Source organism: Sminthopsis crassicaudata, chromosome 1 (assembly GCF_048593235.1).
Source record: "Sminthopsis crassicaudata isolate SCR6 chromosome 1, ASM4859323v1, whole genome shotgun sequence".
Classification (NCBI taxonomy): Eukaryota; Metazoa; Chordata; class Mammalia; order Dasyuromorphia; family Dasyuridae; genus Sminthopsis; species Sminthopsis crassicaudata.
In genome coordinates this window covers 699,203,401-699,220,691 of record NC_133617.1, presented here as the reverse complement: position 1 = coordinate 699,220,691, position 17,291 = coordinate 699,203,401, and the positions used below count along the sequence as shown (strand labels likewise).

The 17,291-nt window shown below is 40.8% G+C and overlaps 1 protein-coding gene across 10 annotated transcripts in view; it reads left to right on the top strand.

Annotated features, from left to right (window-relative positions):
• SLC41A3 (solute carrier family 41 member 3) overlaps positions 1 to 17,291 on the top strand; it is a 67,767-nt gene that overhangs the window by 33,298 nt on the left and 17,178 nt on the right. For 9 of the 10 annotated variants that reach the window (XM_074283794.1, XM_074283797.1, XM_074283798.1 and 6 more), the window contains 2 exons: positions 3,636 to 3,780; positions 10,421 to 10,567. In XM_074283794.1, coding sequence (XP_074139895.1) covers positions 3,636 to 3,780; positions 10,421 to 10,567 — 292 coding nt within the window. The remainder of the gene's footprint in view (positions 1 to 3,635; positions 3,781 to 10,420; positions 10,568 to 17,291) is intronic. The other variant, XM_074283802.1, reaches the window with a different exon arrangement.

The following is a 17,291-nucleotide window of genomic DNA, read 5'->3' as shown; positions in this document are numbered from 1 at the left end:
TTCCTTCCCACAAGAAGGTTATATTCTGTCAAGAAAAATGGCACATACAATATAGTTTTATAGTCTATATGAGTGTCAGGAGCTAGTTGACAGTCACATCAGACTTCCATTCTTCAGGCTGCTACTGAATTCCTTTCCTTATTAATCTCTTTTCAGGTTCTAAGGCAGAAAATAAATTTGATATTCCCTCCTAAATTAATAGAAATGCATATCATTAATTAATTAGCTCCGAATCCTTTTTCCAGTTTACAACGCAAATAGCTTAATTTCTTTCCTCCTCCATCTTTCTCAAACCCTCTAGCTTCATAGACTTAAATAAATATTAATGGAACTGGCTACACAATGTATTAAAAGTGTTAACAAGCCATTTAGATACATATTTAAATATTTCAAAAAATGTATTACAGTGAGAAAGATCACAGTGAAGGTCATTCTCCAACCATCAACTGTAACTGCTGATTTCTACTGAATCCTGGAACATATTTCCACCATTCAGCTCTCTGAGGGTGACAGTCACCCAAGAATTATCAATAGCAATTATCAATTATCAGAACATAAAGTTTTAACTCAGTTCTTTTAGGGAATATATCTTCAGTCTTTGACTTTGCTACATTTTCTTACAGTTTTCTCTTATTACCTCACATGTTTTCTTTCTCTCCAGCTATTAACCCCTCCAAAATACAACTAAACTAACACTCATCCGAAATTGTATTCCCTTTTAGAGTAACAGTATACATAGTATCTGTGGGAAGGGTTACACAAGTTGGAATTACATTTCTCTCTCTGTAGCCAAAATGTTTTTCAGTCCCTGAATAATCATTACACCAAATCCACATTAATATGAAATATAATAAAATATTATAATAGTTAACATTTATATAGTACTTACTATGTAGAAATGCTTTACAATTATTGTCTCATTTAGTCATCACAACAACTGTTGGAGGTAGGAGTTACCCCATTTTACAGATGTGGAAATTAAAGTAAAGAGAGGTTAAGTGACCTAGTATCACATAATAAGAAGTGTTTGAGGTCAGATTTTCACTCAAGTCTTATCCAGGTCACTTCACTTCCCCAATTATAATACATTATTGTACATAAAGTAAATATATAATGCAAAGCACTACAAGAAAAAATATCTAAAACATGTAGAGAATGCAATAAATATTACAACAATATATACATACTATTTTTGAGTTATATAATATATGATAATTTATAATATAAATACATAACACAACATATAGTAAAATATAATTCATCTAATCATATACAGTATTATTTCTAGTATGTGAAATCACTTTTCCTGTGGCATCATAATTTCACCTGCTTAAAAGTTGGCTGGTTCTAATTTTTTTTTTCTTTTTTTCTTTTTTTTTTCCCCTGAGGCTGGGGTTAAGTGACTTGCCCAGGGTCACACAGCTAGGAAGTGTTAAGTGTCTGAGACCACATTTGAACTCGGGTCCTCCTGAAGTCAGGGCTGGTGCTCTCCACTGCGCCACCTAGCTGCCTCGGTTCTAATTATTTTGTGACTTCAATCTTTCAACATCTGTACTTGAATTTGTTGATAGTATAGGCTATCTACATTTCTAAAATTTTTTAGATTTTCTTTTGCTTCTGAGGGTTTTTCTGACTGAAATTATTCATAGGAAGTATCCTACCTCTGGGTTTAATCCTCTGATTTTGTTAGAATGAGGGTCCTCTACAATCCAAGGAAAAGTCCTAGGAAAAAGTATATGCTTGACTTAAAGCAACACAGCAGTTTTCTGTGAAGCAAACTGGGCTTCACCATTCTTAAGTTAATGGAATCATTTCTTTTAATAATTCCTTTCTGAATTTAGCTGCTTCTTTATAGCTAAAAAAGGAACACATTGATTTCTTTTAACATGTGTGTTTTGGTTTCTCTTTTTTCTTCAGCTTCAGTGTTTCACTTTCAGGTTTTTTATCCCTTTAGCAAAATCTCTCTTTAGTTCCTGTTTTCAGATCTCTCTGACATTGTCTAAATAACAAAGGTTTCAAGGAAAACTCTGTCATCTTGCTTCAAATTATGATAATAAACTTGGACCTCTCACCATTGTTTCTTAGTCCTGGCTCCTTTGATGTCAGTTTCCTCAGAATCAAATGGTCGTTCTCCTCCTGGATCCCCTTGACATATTTGTCTCCATTTATAACAGGAAATTGATCTATTTTTTCAAAAATTGCATCTAGGTTGTGTTGTTCTATCACACGGTTATGCTCTTACCACTGATGCAATTATGCTTATTGTTGTGGGCTAGGTAGGGTCTGGTGCTCTGGAGCAAAAAGGCTCACTTCATTCCTATAGTGAGAAAGGGTTATCTGGAAGCCAGGCAGAAGAGAAAGGTGGGAAAAGTCTCTAGCTGAGGTTCCCAGCAAATTACACGGAGCACTGGACTGTGTGTCTGTTTTGAATATGGTTGTTGGTCATTTTGATTGTGTCTGACTCTTTATGAGCCCGTGGATCTCTGTCTGTGGAGTTTTCTTGGCAGAGATACGGAAGTGGTTTGCCATTACCTTCTCCAGTGTCAGGCAGAGATTAAATGACTTGCTCAAGGTCACTCAGCTAGGAAAGTTCTAAGATTGGATTCTGAGCTTCCTGGCTCCAAACCCAACCCAACACTCTATAGTTTGAACCTGATGGCATAGAATAAGCATGAATAGCAATTGTTTCTGTTTTGAAGGATCTTCCCCTTCCAGATTGCTTTTTTATTTATTTGTTTGTTTTTTATTTGTTTTTTTTTTTGTTTTGTTTTGTTTTTTTACTAAGTAAAAAAGGCTGCTCTTTGCTTTTTTTTCTTACAATTAAGACTAGGACCTTAATCTCTGATTGGGTGTTGCTGCCAAACTGAGACATAGGAAAGACCTTAGCTGAAAAAGACCAAGGTTTCCCATTTCATCCAAGGCTGTCTACATTTGTCCAGATCTATATTTTGCCATTGGACCCAAATAGCTCTGGAGGAGAACGTGAGACTGGTTAATTTGGGCTGCTCTGCCTCTCTTAAATCCAATTCACTTGCAAGTCATGGTATCATCTTTCTAATGTCATGGTCATCTTTCAGAAGGAAGGAAAAACAACATTATCCACATAATGCCTCTATTTTGCATGTACTCATATGTATATGTGATCTCTCTGAAATCCTTTAACTTTTCTTTAATAGAAAATTCCAGCCTTGATCTTAGAAAGAGGTTTGTTCTTTTTTAAAAAGGGCAGAATGACTGGGGTCCAACCCTTCTACTAAAAACAGGAGCAGGATTGGAAATGTTTCAGGCTAAGGGATTTGCCAGATTACATTTTGGATTGTCAATAAAAGGAGGAGGGATGCAGAGAGACTCCATGGTATGGTGGAAAACACTGAACTAGCTGTCATGTCTAATTCCTTTCCTGGATCCTTATAGGGCATGAACCTGAGACCCTTTACCATCTCTGACTGCTCTCAGGTGATGGGGTTAGACTCGGTGAGCTCTAAGGTCCTTTTAAAACCTAAGAATCTATGGTCCCTTACCTTTCTCTATCCTTCTCCCCTCCTCCTGATCTTGCTTCTTGATCTCACCTCTCTTCCCTCTCTCCGTTGCTCCTTCCCATCACAAGCCCTGACCTGTGATTTTTGCCCTGACAGGTTCAGGCCACAGTTGTGGGCCTACTGGCTGCTGTTGTTGCCATTTTGCTGGAAGTCATCTCTGGACAAAAAGTTGAATTGTCCCACATCGGGGTCCTGTGTGCCAGCAGTGTGTTGACAGCCTTCATGGCCGCCCTTTTCTTAGGTGAGCATCTTTACCATTTTCTGCCTATGATTTTACCTAGCTGGCTCCAGACAAGACCTTTCCTATAGAATATGCCTTATCTGCAGGTTTTAGGAATGCTGGCTTTCCAAAGCCCAGAGAAAAGAGGCTTCTCTTACCAGACTCTCAATGGTATCCAGTGATTCCCTCATCATGTAGTTTCACTCAAGCCAACTTTCCACTCCACTTGCTGCAGGAAAATACTCCTTCACTGGGCTCTTTTCCCTTTGCTCCAGCATCATCAGAATCTCTATCTTTTCTCTTCCATGCCCAAGAAATAGTTGTCTTGGGGGAAATTTCAGGAAGCCATTGGGGGAAAGACCAGTCCTCGTGAGGGGAGATCTTTGGTGTTTTCTCCTTCCTAGTCCATTCATACTCCCTATTCTACCACCTGTCCTGGTCTTCATCTTGTTCTTAAAGGATTTACTCTCAGCTGACTTCCGTCTTCTGGTCAATATAATGTTAACTGATAACATGCTTCTTAATATATCTCCCTTACCAGTGATATTTTTATTATCCATGGAGCTTTCAATAAAATAAAATAAAAACTAGTTAAGACAAAAAAGGAATGAAGTATTCACAATGACATATCAGGCACTGTGACAGTCTTGTCATAGTGAAATCTGGAACCCTTGAGTTTGAATCCTGCTTCAGACACTAGCAAGTCACTTAAACTGCATGGGTTCCAATTTCCTCATCTGTTAAATGGGCATATTGGACATGAAGACTTCAACGATCCATTCTAGCTCTAAATTTGTGATTATGTTAGCAAAATCATGGGACTTGCTCTCTCTGTTAAGTACTCTCTGATCTGGGGAAGGGCAAAGAATGGAATCTTTCTGCTGGAAGCAGTGAGAACATCAGAGATCACAAACTCTTTAAGATTTCATCACAGTGTTTAAATAGGGGCTTTTATTATGATTTGTTGTTGTTGTTGTTGTTTTCTATTTGTTTTGGGTTTTTTGTAGAAAATTGTTCCTGGCTGATATTTTGGGGTGCTTGTATTCTGCCAACATTTATTTCACTATCTCATGGGACTCTAGGAGTTAAAGGTCATCTAATCTAATCCCTTCATTCTATAGACAAGGAAACTGAGACTAGGAGATTACCTTTCAGATACCCATTGAGTTACGCGACTAAGGTGCCATGGAGAGGAAGTTGTGGAGTGGTGGAGACCCCAATTCAAGTCCCCCAATGCCAGATTGATTGCTCTTTCTACAACATCATCATTCTCCCTGTCTTTCCCTAAGTGCTGGTTTCGTGCAAGGGTCGGCCATGCCATGGCCCTATCATCATTTGCATTAAAGCTCCATCCCAGGAAGTGGGCAAAGATTTATTGTAACATATTTCCCCAGCCACCAGGAGGGACCAGGAGGAGCTCTCTGGCATTTAACCTTACTAGGAAAGCATTTTGGTTTCTTTCTCAAAGTGACTCAGTGACAAGGATAAGGCAGATTTTATACCCATTTTATAGATGAAAAAATGGAGGTCCAAAGAGAAGAACATCACACAGCAGAGTTGGAGTGGGTCCCTGATCTTTTCCTCTGTTACTCATATAGTTTATTCTTATGCAGCTGAGACTCTAACAAGTCTGAGTTCTAGGACATGAAGCAAAGGATACTGGAAACTGAAGTTTCAGCCTATATTTCAGCACTGGGATTGTAAGAAGAGTAGAGGAGGCATCTTGGTGCCCTGGAACAAAATGGGACCTGGGGGGCTGAATTTGCAGTCATAGGGCCCAAGTTCCAATCTTGAACTACTATTTTGGGTGACTTTGGTCACCATTCCCTTTGATCTCATTCCTCTTCTCTGAAATAAGGGGTTTGTACTGGATAACATTTAAAGATTCCTTCTTGCTCTGGATTTATGATTCATCAATTTATTACCTGGAATGACCAGATAGTGAATTGGTTAGTATTTGGCTTAGAATCAGGAAGACCTAAGTTCAAATGTGGCCTTACTAGCTGTGTGACCCTGGGCATGTCATTTCTTTGCCTCAGTTTCCCCATCTGTAAAATGACCTGGAGAAGGAAATGGCAAAACTCTCCTGTATCTCCACCAAGAAAACCCCAAGTGGAATCGTGAAGAGTCAAACATGACTGAAATGAGTCAACAAATTTCGTAGTTGTGTGACTAAGGAAAAGTCAATCTAGCTCTCCTTATCTGTGAAAAGGGGAACTTCGGTGCCTGACCTGCCTACTTCACAGGGAAATTGGGAGGAAAGCGATTTGTGAACTTGAATGTATTAGGGACAAGATAGTTGAGGCTCATAGGGCAGTTTGTTGTCAGCCCCGCAAGGGGCTCCCTTCCCATAATGCTTCAGACTCCTCCAGCCCAAGTGCCCCATTGTTCTCCACTAATTTGAGAGGGAGCTCTTGGAGAAAGATCTTGATGCTAATCAGTGACTTCTCTGCTTCCACCCCTGGGCTACTTCTTTCCTGGGGTTTGCATTCTCATCCTCTCTTTTTCTTTTTTAATTAAAGCCTTTTATTTTCAAAACATATAATATAATATAGATAATTTTCAAAATTCACCCCTGTAAAACCTTGTGTTCCAATTTTTTTTCTCCCTCCTTTTCCCTCACCCTCTCCGCTATATGGCAAGTAATCCAATATATGTTAAACATGGGCTACTTTATACATATTTCCATAATTATCATGCTGCAAAAGAAAAACCAGATGAAAAAGGAAAAAAAAATCTTCATCCTCATCTTTCTGGGAAATGGAAAGAATATGGAACTGGTAGTTCAGAAACCTGAGTTCTAATGTCAGTTCTTCCACTAATTCCTTCCAGTGGCCTTCCAAGAACCTCAGTTTCCTCCTCTGTAAAATGGGGGGAGGAGGAGTTAGACCAAAGTATCATTTAGCTCTACCAGACTTGAGACCAGAGGGTAATACAGCAACTCAAATTCTAAGCATAGTAAGTTAGGAAGTACAGGAAGCTTTTCAGTTGCTTATTAGGGAAGGATGGAATCCTGGGTCCACCTCTGGAGGGCAGCATGGGCTTCCCTTCAAAAATCGAACAAATATACTAGATATTGCAGATCCTCATTAGGCTTTGGCTACACTCTTTGGGGGTAAATAAGGTGTAGGGGCTGGAGCAAGGCAGAGAAAAATTATAAAATTCTAGGGTTCAAGCCAGAAAGGCCCTTAGTGGTCCTTTAAGTACAATACTTTCATACTATGACTTGAAGCCCTGCTCAGTCAGTTCTAGGAATATTAGTCAAGTACTAGCTGCATACAGAGCACTGTGTTGAAGGAATATCATAAAAATACTAAGGCAGTGTTGAACAAAATCAATTCCGTTTTTATGTAGCACCTGCCATGAGTTTAGTTAGCTTTGTGCTCTGGGAGAAGTGGGGGAAACAGTCCTAGGGAAATGCCCGGAAGGCAGATACTGCTATGTCCACCTGGAATCACCTAATGTTCTTCTGGGGTTGGGGAAAATCCCAGATAGTCCCCAGGAGAGAGGGGGGAAAACCTGCCTGGGTCAGCCCTGTGACCCCAATAAGATAAGCTTTTGTCTTTCAAGGATATTCCAGAGTGGTAAGAATTGGGCTGTTCTGAGAAGGTCCCTCCTGGGATGAATTAAGTCCACTTCCCATCTGTCCCTCTTGGATACCATCCTTCCTCCTTAGGGGAGAATCCTTGATTGGAAGGCATTACCTTCCAAAGGTAGAGCATGTCACCATGCATCCCTCACTCACCTTAATGACCTCTCATCTGATTCTACTATGGAATGAAAGACTTGGCTGGGCGGCCATAGGCCTAGGCTCCTCTGCCATTACTCCTTTGGGCAAGTTCCTTCCTTCCTGACTCTGAGCTTTAGTTCCCTTCTTTGTAAATGAGGGGGATAAACCAGATGCTCACTGATGCCCTTTCCAGCCTTGACCTTCTTTATTCTAAGGTCCCCTCAAGCCTTCAGTTCTCTGAGGACTCTGGAGTCCTTTCTTGAGTTCTCTTGGCATTAGCAAATGCCATGGTTTTCTTCCCACTGGCTGAACCAAAAGATATTTGTTTGTTTTTCTGTTGGTCCCAAAACACGCTTTTGCCATCCGGTTGCCTTCTTCCTCTGGCTTTAAGAGGAAGCATTGTTTGCCCCCCTTCCCCAGCCCATGTCTGTTAGGATATTCTCTCCTGTTCCGGGACACTCCATATTAGTGCAGTTTGACAGTTTGGGCAGAGATGTTGTTCTGAGTTGTGGCTATATGACTCTGGGTTAGTCCCTGGGTTCCCTGGGCTACAGTCCCTTCATTTGTAATAAGAACATTGAACTCAATTCCAAGGAACTTTTTTTGAATCTTTGATTTCTATATTAAAGAAATTTTAGGATTCTCCTCAAAGTCCACCAAGCTAAAGGGATTAAGATGCTTGGAGCAGCGATGAGATGGGGATTCCTCTCTGAAAGACAGATGTATAAATAAGAGTTGGATGGATAGAGAGATCAGTAGAGGAACAGCAGATAGAGAGATGATAGAATAATAGAGAGATGGATGGATAGAGATGGTAGATAGAGGGATGGTTGGAGAGACATGGCAGATAGAGGGAGAGATGGATAGAGAAATAATGGATAGAGGGAGAGATGGATAAAGATGATGGATAGATGGAGGAATGGATGAATAGAAATGGTAGGTAGATAGAGAAATTGATGATAGAGATAGAGAGATGATAAAGAGATGATAGATGGATAGAGGGATAAATAGAAAGGGAAGTGATGGATAGATAATAAATTGATAGAAGGATTACTGGATAGATGATTAGATAATAAAAAAAGAAGGAAGGAGGGAGGAAGAAAGAAAGGAAAAGAAAAAATTAAGCAGTTACTGTAGATTAGTCACTGTGCCAAGTACTAGAAATATTAATTCAAGAATGACCCTGCCCTCATGAAACTTACATTCTAATAAGATAATGTCTAAAAGAAGAGCTGGCTAAGCACGCATCAAATTGGTAAATTAGCTAAGAAAAACTCTGCTGGCTGCTTCCAGGCAAGATACAGTTGTTAGACCAGAGAGATCCTGGGGCAGATCCAAAGTTGCTTTGAGGAATAAATGAAGATAAAAGCTGGAATATAGGCAGCTTAGTGAAGAGATGGCCAGAAAGTGCAATGACTGATAACAGCGAGATGTATAGTGAAGATTTCTCCAACGCATCCCCAAGCTCTGCCTACAGCCTGAATCTGCCACATTAAAGCTTTATGCCTTTAAGATCATGAGTTTTGTTGAAAGGTCAATCCCCTGGTAGCCATAGCAGCAGCACTGCTGTCAATCACTGAGGCCTGTGGTGTAAATGAGAACAAATTAAAAGCTTCTAGGGTATCTTGGGAGGTAGTAAAAAGCAGGAGGAAACCACTAGGAAAAAGCCAGTGGACTGCCCTCCAGGAGGGGCATCAGCTCAGTGAATGGCAAAGTTGTTGCAGATCCCAGAGGTGGCCACTGAACGGGAGCTGTTGCTAAGTTAGGCACAAAGAGATCTATGGGACCTTCATCTTTAGAGATGACATTGTCCCCCCTCCCAGTGGTGTAACTGTCATATCCAAGGGACAGACACTCCCCCAACTCTCTGCCCTTTCTCTCCTTCTAGACTCCATCCCTCTTGCCACCTCTGCCTTGAGTTCTAACATTCCAGTGAGATTGCCTGTTAACCATTATTTCTCAGCAGGGAACATCTGGAAGTTGTCAAATAGCTGGTTTCCCGCTGCTCATATCCTTTTAAGCTCCCTCTCATTGGAGCTTTCTCTGATCGTTTCTTTTTTCCTTCAAAATAGTCAAAGATATGTGGCATGCTTAGGGTCGCAGCTAGTGTCAATTATCTGAGGCCAGATTTGAACTCAGGTCCTGACTCAGTGACTGCTGTTCTATCCCCTGGGCCAGTTAGCTATCCGCTCTTCTAGGTCTTAAAATCTCCCAGACGATGCTAATGTAATTGTTCATCCTGTGTGTGCAGAGACCACGATGTTTGACAATTCCATGCAACTGTGCCTCACTTAAATCTAATTTACACATGAATCAAAAGAAATCACTATAGTTGCTGTTAATATACCAAGGCCATATTGTTAGACTAAATGTTTGAGGCAGAATATGCACTTGGAGCAGTCTAGTGTTCTATCCATAGCTTCACCTAGCTACCATAGCAGTCAAACATCAGCCTATCTACTTACCTATCTAAACACCCAGTATGCTGGCTTCAGAAAGCATTATAGCATTATATAGGACCATGACAAGTAGGCATTAGAACTTCACTCCTTGCCCTGTATTGATATGCAGAAGTACCCATTATAAGAGAGGGTCCATTCATAGAAGGCCAGCTAACAGAGCTGGTTGGATGTATACCTAAAGTATGACTGGAAAATATTGGGATAGATGCTTTATTGTTTCCGAGGTTGTTGGGTAGAAAAGCCATAAAGCCCCTTAGAAAGCGAGTTACTGGTGGTTTTCTTTGTTGGGAACCTACTACATGAAGATATTTTCAAAATCCCCCCATCTCTCTTTGTGTCTCTGTCTGTCTCTCTCTTTATCTCTCTGCCCCCCCTCTGTGTGTGTGTGTGTCTCTCTCATGTCTCTTTCTCTCTCTCTCTTGTCTCTTTCTGTGTTTGTCCTTAACTCTTTCTGTCTCTGTCCCTACAGGAATAGTGATGATTTGCGTGGTTCTGGGTGCTCGGAAGATTAGGATCAACCCAGATAACATCGCCACACCAATCGCAGCCATGCTTGGAGATGTCGTGTCCTTATGCATCCTGGCAGGCACCAGCACCGTCCTGTATAGATATATAGGTATGGCCTACAGGGAGTTCAGGGTTCACCATATGTCCCAACAATAACATCCCACACTGCTTTAAAAAACTGGAGCTGGCATACTCTAGATATAAGCTAGCCCCCTAACTGGAGACCCTCCATTCTGGGATGCTACATGTCATGGAGGCAAGAATACTGGCCTGAAGCTTGAGAACCCCTTTCTAATCCTTGCCCTGCCTCTTTTGCTGTGTATGACATAGATCTAGTCATTGCCCTACACTGGGCTTGTGTCTTCATCTGCAAAATGGGAGGAGGGTGAATTAAGTGATGTGGAAAGGCACCTTGTAAGATTAAAACTCCACAAACTCCCTCACTTTTTAATTGGTGATATGGAGGCCCGAAGAGGAAATGTGACTGATAAAAAAAATCAGCACATCAGCAGAGCCTGGACAAGAATGCTCAAGCATTTTTTGAGCATCCTTTTCCTCCCAAAGTCATACAACTGTGTTAACTGCCTGAAGAGTCTGCATAGAACTGCAGAGTAAGCTCAGTCTGCAGGGCCAAGCCAGATGACCTCATTCCATCATGCACTGTAATAGCCACATGTTCAAATTCATCTGGCAGATCACCAGGGAAAAGAGAATGGCCAGAAACTGAAACAAGATAATGTACATTTGGGATCATCTCTTGTCTGAAAATGAGCACGCCCAATTCTTGTTGAAGTGATGGGGATTGTTTAGCCTAAAAAAAGAGAAGATTTGAGAGGACATGTAGATGTTTTCAAAAACTTGAAATGTCGATAGATGAAAAGGAATTAGAATTCTTGACTCTAACAGCATCAGAACCAATGGATGGAAATTACAAAGATGGGAATGTACACTTCATGTCTAAATAGACCTATCCAAAAGTGGAATGGGCTACCTGAGAAGTTCCCTTTTATTAGACTTGTTTGAACGATGGCTGAATGACCACGTGGAAAGTTCTTTTTTCAGCTATGTGGCTATATGTGTCCACTGAGTCATGTCCCAACTCTGGTTCTGTGACTCAGTTTTGTAGGATCTTAGGAGCACAGTTCTAGAACTAGACAGAACCCCAGAAATCAGTTTAGTCCATCTAATGCTCCCCATCATTCCCAGTTTGCTAATGAGAAAATCAGTTACAGGGACATGTTACTTCTTTGTGGTCATCCATGATCTGCCATATTCTCTCAAATGTCTCCCCTAGGCTAAACATTCTCCATTACTTCAACAAGAGAGGACTCAAAAGGGGAAAATTTACAAGAGATGATCCCAGGTGGGATTTGAAGCCAGGCCAGGTTTTCCTTAGATTAATTTTTCTGTGACAAAACATAGAAAATGTATTGACTCTTATCTCTTTGGCTGAGTTTTTGGAGCTGTTGTCTTAAGCTTTCTCACTGGGTTGTAAATCACATGGCAGCCTCCCCCAGAAAGGGATTCTGAGAAAGGGAGCTGAAAATGTTACCACTAATGGAAGACAGTTGTCATCCCCCCCAAGTCTTCTTTTCTCCAAGCTAAACATGCTGTTGGTGTCTTTATCCAAATCATTGATAAAAATGGTAAGCAGTCCTAGTCTGAGTAGAGACATCAGGAGGTACTCCACACAAACCTTCTTCCATGTTGGCAATGAACTGTTAATAATTATTTTCTGAATCTAACCATCTAAGTCCTAGGTTCATCTAATCAATTTACCCTCCTCATTTCACATAGAGGTAGTGTGGTGTAGTGAAAAAATAATAACAATAGTAATAATAAAAGCATTTAGCACTTATTATGTACCAGGCACTGTGCTAAGCCCTTCACATATGTTATCTCATTTGATCTCACAACCCCCTTTGGAGGCAAGTGCTATTTTTATCCTCATTTTAGGTATCAAGAAACTGAGGCAGAACTTTAAATGACTTGCCCAAGGTCATACAGCTAACAAGTATCTGTAGCTAGTCTGACTCTGGGGCAGCTAAATGGTGTAGTTGATAGAGTTCTGGATCTGAAGTTAGCAAAACTTATTTTTGTGAGTTAAAACTTACTAGTTGTGTGACCCTGGGCAAGCCATTTTTAACCCTGCCTCAGTTTCTTCATCTGTAAAATGAAATGAAAAAGGAAATACCAAACCATTGTAATGCCTTTGCCAAGAAAACCCCAAACAAGTGTCACAGAGTCAAACACACCTGAAATAATAGAAAATTCCTGACTCTACAGTACATTATCCTAGCTGCCTAATAGTGCACTGGGATTTCAGGACAACCTATCCTAGCTTGCCTTGGTTAAAGGAAGAAGAGGCATTCAAGGCCCTGAGGACAATTTTAGAGAAAGTGATCTTTGAGCTGAGCTTGGAAGAGAAAGTTTTGACGTAAAGTCAACCTTTCACAAAATAGTGTAGAACAAAGTGCTCTTTTTTTCCAAAATAAATGACATGTGATATGTCTGCCCACAAGGTAACCGATAGGTCTTACGAGGTTCCCCAGTTCCATGGTCTGTGTTGAGTTCTCGACTTCTCCCCATTTTCTTCCCATTTTTAGAGTTATCCTTAGCTGAACTTTTATAAGAAATTGCCATCTGAGCCACCCTGTAGAAAGATAGCCATCTGGAGTAGAGGGAACCATTGATTGAGCTAGAATATCTTTTGGCTGCACCTAAACCTTCCAGGGGCTTTCTCCTGCCATATATTTTAAAAGTCTCATACATTAGAGATGAAAGGGATTTTAGGGGAAAAAAAATTAAATGTCAGAGCTGGAAGAGACCTTAGAAAATGGCACAGTAAAGCTGGAAGGAACCTTAGAACATATTATGTCAGAGCTGGGAGGGGCAGGGAATATCACAGCTAGGAGGGACCTTCGAACATAGAATATCAGAGCTGGAGAGAGCCTTAGAACACAGAATGACAGAGCTAAGAGGGCCCTTAGAACACAAAACATCATAGCTAGACTCCCTGCCATTAAAAATGAAGTCACCTACTTAAGGGTTCAAAATTATTTAATGGCCAAGCCAGAACTAAAACTCAGATCCCCTTGATGAGGGTTCTTTCTATCACATTAGAGAGCAATGTCATAGACCTTCAGATAATGAGAGCTTGGAAAAGTCCCACTTACTATAAAAGAAGAGCCCCCAAAGGCGTGGTTTCTGCCTCTTTCTAGTTCTTCATTAGTGTTCTTCTTATCTGGGCAACTCAGAATCCCTCAAATCTTTCCCTAGCTCCTCTTGAATGACTTAACTTTGCCTGCCTCTGGCTGTGATCTATGAACTCACTAGTGTAGCTACTGAAGACTTTTGGAGGTTGGAGGGGGTACTTCCCAGGGCAAAAGACTGTAAAATACTATATCCCCTACTTCCCCTATGTCTTACCTCCACCCTAGCTTTCTTGTCCTAGGAAAAATGACTCTTGCACCAGTTTTCCCTCAGACTCCACTGAGATAGTGTGAGCTTTTTACAGAATAGCTAAGTCGGTGATTAGCTCAAAGCTGAAACAAAGCCCAGCTGTGGCATATTAACTCCCTTCCAGAGAGACCAGCCCCCAGAATCCCTGAGGCTCCCAACCACCCCTGAGCCATCATTGGTTCCCAGAGGGCACACCAAGAACCCTCCATGTTGTCAAATTTACTTTCTGTGCTATGTCTGGCCTGAAGCCCGGCCGTGGCTTTTCCTCTGGGACCTGAAGGATCTCTCTCCTCCCTCTGATTTTCTCCAAAGCAAGTCTGGGGCCTCAGACCCAGGGTTATAGTGAGGACTTTTTGGAAACGAGTATGAAAACTGATCCAAGAGGCGTACTGTTATCACCTAAGAAATGGAGACTTTGGGGCCTGTCTTGGTGCCAAGCTCACTTGACTTAACTCTCTGGGGGCGAGACAAGTTAGTGCTTTTCTTCATTATTGTTTCCATGAACTGCCTTCCCCACCCTCCCCAATTCATGTTGCCAATTTTCTCTCCCAGCCCTGCTCTCCATTCCTTCTTCCCCCTTCCTCATCCTTACAGGGACAGAGAATTTATCTTTCTTTTGTGCTTTACAGAGCATTAGGGGGATTCTATGGAGCCCTGTGATCCTGGGGTACATTAAGAGAGGCTTAGGGCCCAGACGTAGAGAGATGATAGTCCCACAGGCCTCTGCCCCAAATTGACCACATCTAGGTCCTGAGTTTAATTCTGGGTACCTCATTTTATTAAGGATAATGATTAATTGGAGGATATCCAGAGAAAGGGAACTAATGTAGCAAATGGCCTTGAGATCACAACATGGAAAGATCAGGGATGATTAGCAATGAGGAGAGAAGATTTGGAGCCATGCAAACGGTATTCAAGGATTTAAGGGGCTGGAGAGTAATTAGACTCAGACTTGACCCCATCTCTGGGCACAGTTTAGGAAACATTACTTTGCACATAGTAAATGCTTAATGTTTATTCATTTTTTCAGAGAAGGCAGATTTTAGTGCAATATGAGGAAAAGCTTTCTAAAGAGAAACACATATGAAAGTGAGAACAATGATATAGGAGAGCCAATGATCAATTGCTAACATGTAATATAGACAATAAGTGCTGGAGAAGGTCAGGAAAGGGAGAGATGATTCATTCATCCTGCAAACATCAATCTATTAGGTACCCAGCCCTGTGTGGATAGGAGAAGGGGAAGGAAATGAATATTTCTTTCGAGCCTCCTGAATGGTAGACACTGAGCTAAGTGCTTTAAAAGACTTATCTAATTCGATCCTCACAACATCCCTGTAAGTATTCCAATTTTATAGATGAGGAAACTGAAGCAGGCAGACATAAAATGACAGAGCTAGTGACTGTCTGAAGCTGGATTTGCACTTGGTTCTTCCCCAATTCCAATTGAAAGCTATTTGCCTATCTGGAGAGAGTGAGTAAGAAAACCATGAAAACCACTTAAGAAGTTTAGGAAAGTCAAGTTCCCCATTATCCAGAGAAAAGAGCTTATGAGGACATATATTGCCAGATGTGGTCACTATATCCAATGACAAAAGGCATCAGTAAAACATTTTAAACTTTCCAGGAGAGGGGAAATAGGATATTATTTATAATAATATTAGTAATAATATTATTGTGTATAGAAAATAATGCTTCCTAATACAAATACATACATTATGCCTCCTAAAGCCAGTATATGACCCTCTCAGAAGAAGGAAGTATCCTCCCTCTCTGGGGAAATCAGGGAAGGCTTCAGTAGAAATTTAGAAAGTTTTACAAAAACAAATGTCAAAAACTATTTTTACAAGTATTTGGAAAAATATTTTGGAGGTATTTGGAAGTAAGGAAGTGTTTTTTAAGCTGGATCTTGAAAATCAGTAGAAAAGATGGAAAAGGTGAAAAGGGCATATCAGATATGAAATACTAGCTAGCCAGAGAGATAAGGAATGGTTGTGTCCTGTGATGGAAGAGGAGATAAGACATTGTCCTAAGATATTTTAAGCCACTAAATGACTGTCAAAACTACATGAAAGGCAGTATTACTTAAGGGAAAGACCTGTAGATTTGGGGCTGGAAATTGTGACTTAGAATCCTGGTTCTGCTGCCTTCCACCTGGTTGTTCTGTGACTAGGGGAAGATCCTTTAATCTTGCTGGTCCTGTTTAATTCTAGGCATCTAGTATATTTACATCTGTAAAATGAGAGAATTTCTCCCAAGGGCAGCAAAATGGGGATGGCAGGATTATGTAGTGACTGTGCTAAGGTAGTGAGTGATCCAGCCCCTCAAGGAAAAACTTTCAGGGATGAAGATTCTGCATTCAGAAATAAGAACTTAGGAAGCAACAGATTCATGCTTTTGTCTCCAGGAATATTGTGGAATCATGGGATATAAAAGCATCCAGGAATGTAAGGGATTCTGTTTACCAACCCCCTAGTTCTATAAATAAGAAGACTAAGCCCCCTGCCAAAGTTTAAATGACTTTGCCCAATATCCCACAGTAACAAAAAAAACATTGGTTTGTTTTTTTTTTGGTCCCAAAACCTTATTTCCCATCTCTTTTACCCTGAAGAAGGAAAATCTCCCTCCCCTGAATAAGAGGCAGTATAGCCTCATCATCCTCATCTAGGGGCCCTTCCTAAAGGGGAAGGGTGCTTTTAAAGAGACTATGCAGAAGCATTATGTGAACTTTTCGTTGTCTATCCCAAGGCCAATGTTTAACTCTCAGCAAGGCTGCATTCATCTCAAGGCTGCCAAGTCTTAGGGAAACTAGGTTTCAGGGCTTGGGATTTTGGTCTCAAGGCCCAGCTGATTGTCTGATGGCCTTCCCCTGGGACCTCAAGCTTATGACTCGGCTTCTCTCCAATGAACTCATCTCACTAAAGCAGGCTTGGATACTCAGCTCAGGGTTAGGATGGAGGCTTTTTGGAAACATACAAAAATGATGTAGGAGGCAGCTGAGCCAAGAAATGAAGCCTGTAGCTCCAAGCCTGGTATTTCATTGTGGTTTCTTTTCTGCGAGGAGAATTCATGCCAAGAAATGCTGGATGTAAGGCTGGAAGGGACCTTAGAAAGTATCCTAACTCCGCATTTTATAGTCACAGAAACAGACCCAGAGAGGTTTAGACTTTCCTAAAATCACACAGGTAGTAAGAAGTGACTGGTACTATCCCACCATCCTACCTGAGCCTTACTCAAACAATTTTCCCCATTATTTTAATATTTTATTTTTCCAAATATATGTAAAGATAGTTTTCAACATTCATTTGATTAAATCTGATTAATCAAATAATTAAGCATTTTTCCTTTTAAAAATTTATATCTCTTGTATG